General features: G+C 43.2%; 1 protein-coding gene across 1 annotated transcript in view; it reads left to right on the plus strand.

The window, feature by feature from the left end:
- LOC146207708 (nose resistant to fluoxetine protein 6-like) overlaps nt 1-5,385 on the plus strand; it is a 36,718-nt gene extending 31,333 nt beyond the window's left edge. The window contains exons 11-13 of the mRNA XM_084577330.1: nt 23-212; nt 3,200-3,351; nt 5,140-5,385. Of these exons, the coding sequence (XP_084433456.1) occupies nt 23-212; nt 3,200-3,351; nt 5,140-5,385 (588 nt within the window). The remainder of the gene's footprint in view (nt 1-22; nt 213-3,199; nt 3,352-5,139) is intronic.
- The last annotated feature ends 615 nt before the right edge of the window (nt 5,386-6,000 follow it).

Genomic DNA, 6,000 nt, shown 5'->3' on the forward strand with positions numbered 1-6,000 from the left:
ACCCAGCTTTGCAACTTTTCAGATTTTCCAGGCTGTTTGCTGGTGCGTGGCACTGTTCTGCGGCCTTTTCTGCCTCTTCGTGAAGCACGAATGGTACGCCCACGATGGTCGAGCACCTGAGCCGACGCGGATGTTCTACGCCTTCGCTGACCGCATCTTCTTTTCCGTGTTCTTGTCGTGGTTTGTCTTCGCCTGCGCCACAAGACGGGCAGGTGAGAGGCAGCGAAGCTGCAACAGTAACTGATTTCTCGTCATGGTTGGTTGGTTGGTTGGTTGGTTCACAGGAAAGGAAATGCGCTGTATCTGTCACACTTGTTTCTGTGGACACCTGAACCGCGCCGTATGGGCAAGGAGGAAGGTGGGAGTGAAAAGGGAAAGAGAGAAAGAGGAGCCGTAGTGGAGGGCTACGGAGTAATCCTGGGGATCTTTAACGTGCGCTGACATCGCACAGCACACGGACGCCTGTTTGTTTCGCCTCCATCTAAACGCAGCCGCCGAGGTCGGGTTCGAACCCGGGCATTCCGGACATGAATTTTTATGTATTTTACTGAGGTAAAGAAGCTGCCAATTGCAGTAGGTTGAGAAAAAGCGCTTGATATATTTTCCGACGGGTCATTTTTGCATAAAAAAAAATTACATGAAGCCTGCTTCAAGGATATAACTCCGAAAGAGCTAGTATTTCTCCCACATTTTACTGTTTTTAACTACTGCATTATCTACAGCAAACGTTGCAGTATCACAAACGAAATCTCGCCTCTCCTTGAGCGACTGGGACCGGCTATAGACACCCCACGCATGTAAGGAAGACTTTATAAGTGTTTCTCCACTATTTCTTTCCTTGTTTTTTTCATTTTTATATAATTCATATTCACAAGAAACCGAGCAGCAAATAAAAATGCGCTTACACTGCGGCGACCACAGTGCTATGTTAGCGCTGAGAAAAACAGTTTGGATTATTTTTCATGGTTTAACGTCCCAAAGAGATTCAAGGTTACTAAGAACGCTGTAGTGGAGGGCTCCAGACATTTTGATCAATTTAAGTTTTTTTTAAGATATCCTTCCAGCGCAATGCTGTAGGATCAAAATGCTTTCAGTTCGCCGAACTTATGTTCATTACGATAGCTAGAAAAGATGCCATTTCGTGCGAAGGCAGCTGCCGAAGAAAAATAGTGCCTGACAAGCAACAGTGAGCCGGTCAAAGATGTAACACCCAAGTGCCTGACATTGCACTCAACAAAGGAAAGTTTCCTTCCAGATTTGCGTGTAAGCTGTAATACTTAAAGGGAAGGTGCACCGGTTTTAGATTTCGATGAGTTTCGAGCGGTTGAATGATTATAACTTGTACTTAAAGCATGCGAAATATCTTGGCGCTGGCATTTGAAACAATGGAGCAATTAGCGATTAAAATCGCCACGGCTATCAGGCTTCACTGCACTGCACAGCGACGCATGATGACGTCATTGACGGTACCGGTACGTGTTCTGCATAGACACACTTGGTTTGAAGAAATGAAAAGAAGGCTGCCGAAAACAAAGCCCTAGAAATGTTGATTAGCACCTTCAGAAAATGTGCAGCAATACGTGGGCGAAGGCAACGAGCATCAGAAATAGTACCGTCCATGACGTCATCACTGAACTTCTCCGCAGAACTTTAGTGCTGTGAGGAGAAGCTCGAAGTGTAATCGTCCATTACGTCATCAGCTTGAATGCTAGTGCAAAAACACTTTGCATGCATTTCCTACAGCCTATGTAGATTTGAACCCTTGAATATCGCGAAATTCTCGAAAAGTGATGCAGCTGCTCTTTAAAGTTTACTGAGTTGAGCGAACGTTTGCATTCGTGCTTCGTAAAGACACATATATGTAGATTAAACATATTTACGCACGTCATTTTCCGGCGTGTACAAGAACATTGCTTCAAGGCGCCTCTGTACAGTGCGATGTTTATTATTTATTTATTTCCGATACCCTCAAGCGCCGAGGCATTACAGAGGGCAGTGGGCAAGCAAACAACGCAAGAAAATGTTTCTTTATTTTTTAAAGGCGGCACAACAACATAGTTAAAATGTAGGAATATACAATATTCTAAACAGTCAAGGAAATGCAGAAAAAGAAGTATAGAAACAACAACAGTAACAAATGCAACGCAGCAAGCAAAGTGATCATGGTGAAAAAAATGATAATAAAAACGAAGAAAATAACAAAGTACAAAGAACTAACTGTTCGCATCAGATAAAACCAACCTCATCAGAAACTGACGATTTGTAGCATAATCACGTATACAAACCACCGCAGCGGGAAGGTGATTCCACTCTTTTGATGTGCGAGGAATGAAGGAATGCAAAAAAGTGCTCGTATGGCGAAAAATAGATCCAGTTTTGTGTTGATGGTCGACACAAGAAGAGCGATAGTTGGATGTAGTGATAAAACGAGAGTGCAGTAGCTGGTGATAAATATAATGAAAAAAACATAGGCGTAAAAATTTCCTACGTTGTGCGAGAGACGGTATAAGGAGAGATTAGATTTCATAGCTGTGACACTCGCGGTCCGGTTAAAATTAGAAAGTATAGAACGAACAGTATTATTTTGAACAAGCTCTAGTGAAGCGCAAAGCAAGACGTGATGAGGGTCCTAAATGGGGGCGGCATATTCTAATTTAGGAAGAACAAGTGTTTTATGCATTTTAATGGATTCAAGGGGTTCGAAATGTTCTAATTTCAGGAGCCCTCCGCTACAGCGTCCCTCATAGCCTGAGCCGTTTTGGGGCGTTAAATCATACAGACCAAACCAAACCAAAAGCCCTGTTTCGTTCCCTACAGGGGTTTTTGGTAATAGGTGGGACGAAGGAGGCCCCCCTGTCGCTCGCTTCGCGGGAGTCCAAGCCATAGCAATTGGGCTCCTCGAATTGCTGTTCCAGCTTTGGGACCGCAGAACTGCATATTGTTTCGTATACTCCCACTTCAAATGCAACTTCACCACCGAGAGGCAGCACAGTTTCTTTGTCGGTGAGCAGCCAAGCCGCAATGTGGTCAGTGTTTATTATGATGTTATGTCCTTAAATTAGCAACAATCAATCCGCGTTTTCATTCCTCACATGGTTCGCATTTGTGCTATTACCACTTTCTCAGTTGCGTCATTTTGTCAAATTTAGATATTAACCTAAACTTCTTTTCTTTTCGAACCCACTCCACTGCGGCTCAGAACCGCTGAGACAAATATTGTCTTGGCAAGGGCTCCTGCCGCTGAGTCGTCTCTCGTTCGGGGTCTACCTACTGCACTTTCCAATACTGAGCCTAACCCTCCACATCGCCAGGGAGCGCACCTTTTATTCCCACTACACGTTGGTGAGTAGTGTCGCCTCAATTTCTTTGCTTATGATGACGACCAATCAAGGTGTGGCTCGGCTGGCGTTCTGACTCGAATTTTGGGCCGTATTTGGGCTCCTGGATGCATGTGGTTTTAAAATAAGTATCATACTACAAATCTCAGCGTAGTCTCACAACTCGGAACAGCCTTATAGTATTCAACCCCTCCCCCCCCCCCACCCCACACACACACGCACACACATAAGAAAGTTTCATTAAAATCACGGAAAATCTACGCTTTCTTCTGTAACGGGCAACCATTCCCCTATGACACTAAGCGAGTATATCCATCAGTCAAGAAAGAAAAGACTTAAAATGGTAACGGTCGCCTATAGGCTTTTTTTGTTTTGTTTTACAAAGTTTTGGCGGAAAAAAAATTGGCCAAGAAAATCTTGTTTTCTGTCGTCTGATTGAATTTTAGCGCGCGTACACACACGTGTGGACTGTGCCTGAGTCTGTGCACGTTTGAATGGGGTATGTGGTACATATTTGCAGCAGTTACAAAATGAAACTGCTTCCTTTTAAAGGGAACTTTCACGAGTATCTAAGCAACGTATACCGAGTAGTAAAACACGCGGGAGCGTTCGTTGGCGCAAAGAAACACAAAAATGCTTTTTATATCTGGTTGCGAATACATTACCTTCTTCAGAGGCAGCTTTCGAAATTCAAAACATATATTAGCACAAATATATCGGCATTTAAAACAGATGCTCATTTACGCTTGCCGCTATAGGTCATGCAAGTTCCACGTATCATCTGACTTCCATGCACGTGCTCTTCATAACGCAGAACACTAGGGATTTTTAAACATTCAAAGCTTTTCAATCGCAGCTGAGATATCATCATATTCGATTCTTTTGTAAATTAAATAGTGCGCGTAGAAATTTAACACAAGCACATGGAATGGGGTCTTAAGTTTTCAAAGAGTTCTCGAACAATTGGCACGTAGTTCTACGAGTAATAATTTATGCCTCAGTTTTCTCCCATGATTTTTCCAAAGACGGTCTATTTTAAACTTCGAATCATGAAGCCCCATGATTTGTCTTCACCAAATTAAAGGTTTATGCAGATCATGGACGCGATCTGTTCGCGTGGCGGAACTCGCAATACTTGGACTCGGCTTCTATGTTCTGGCAGTTCTGGTATAGATATGTCCAATCGAGCCTCTATGCACGATTTCGGAGGCCATGGTTCATACGTAGCTCTGGCCCGTCTTGTATCCAGAGAGGGACCGCTAGTTCATTTGTTGCCGTAATCAGCAGAAAACAGTTGCAAAGGCGAAAGCCTTTCTTGATTCACGCTTCGTGTGATCAGATGTGTCCAGAAAATGTCCTTCGCAACTGTCAATCTTCTATAAATCGAGAATAACTAAATCAATCACTGATATGTGATCACTAATTAGGGTTTAGAGGCCCCAGTACAGTGTCAAAATGTGGTACCTCTTTCTGTAACCTTCTGTATAATCAATAGATTTGTATATACTTCTGAATAAGCTTCGAACTTTGAACTTTGATCAGTGGAGTTGTGAGTAGTCATAGCCATTGTCATTTTTGCAGTGTCTGACGTCATTTGATTTTGTTTTTTGCATTTAATAACACATACTTTCACATTTCTCGCGCCTATAAATCCTGAATACCATTGGAAACACTATTTGTCAATTTGTAATTCAATGCCCTTTTGCCTATTCTTATTACCAATCCTATTTGCAATATGCGCTCAACGAGGTGCGAATAACACTTATTTCTGAACGCTCTCTTTATTTTACAGGTATCTGAGAGCTTTGCAGTGCTCATCTGGAGCTGTGTCCTCAGCTACCTAATGTTTGTGATGTGCGAAGGTCCGACGGCGAACTTGGAAATGTTGTTGTTCCTGGGTCACAAAGCCAGGCTAAATGAAGGCAAGAGTGTCGAATCTACGAATGGCCAGGTTGAACCAAAGGAATTGCAGCCCTCCTCGAATATTGGAATGGCCTTCGCCGCCACTGAAGGCTGCTCGGTTGCAGAAAAAATATGTCGTCTATGACATTTGGTTCTGTAGCTATGTGCAAAACTGTGATTTGTCATAAAGAAGATGGCCCACATTTTATGTACGCTTTTTAGCTTGTTTTTGTACCAAAGCCTGGCCAGTAGTAAGCACCGATTCTCATCTTCGTGTGAGTCGACAGCAACATGGCGTAGGCTGGGAGCTTTTTCAGCCAGCTTGAAAAGCTGCTGTGGAACTAATGCAAAAGAAATGATGCGCTACAAATTTGATTCGAAAGTAAGAAGATCAAGCATCGTGGTCGGTCGGCAGTTTTAAAGCCGCCGCTGACAATTTAGCAAGCAGGTAGATCATACGAATATTGTAGTGTAAAATAAGATTGTAGGTAACATAGGCCCGGAATAGTATAAACGCCTAGAAATTTTAACCTCTCCGGACGCATGAAAGATGCTGCCGTTGGCAACGGAGAGGATGCCTCACTAATAGCCAGACCACACAACATTGCGCGAAATAAAAAAAAATTAGTTGTGGTTTAACTCCGGTTAACCCTAGTTGAATTGCGATAGCAACGGCGATAGCTTCTTTTGCCTGCTACATTATTTCCCTATCACGCCCTATCACTTAAGCTCATTCTTTAAGAGCACGACGCGAGAGCGT

The sequence above is a fragment of the Amblyomma maculatum genome, chromosome 1 (genome assembly GCF_055883805.1).
Source record: "Amblyomma maculatum isolate TAMU_Amacu chromosome 1, ASM5588380v1, whole genome shotgun sequence".
Lineage (NCBI taxonomy): Eukaryota > Metazoa > Arthropoda > Arachnida > Ixodida > Ixodidae > Amblyomma > Amblyomma maculatum.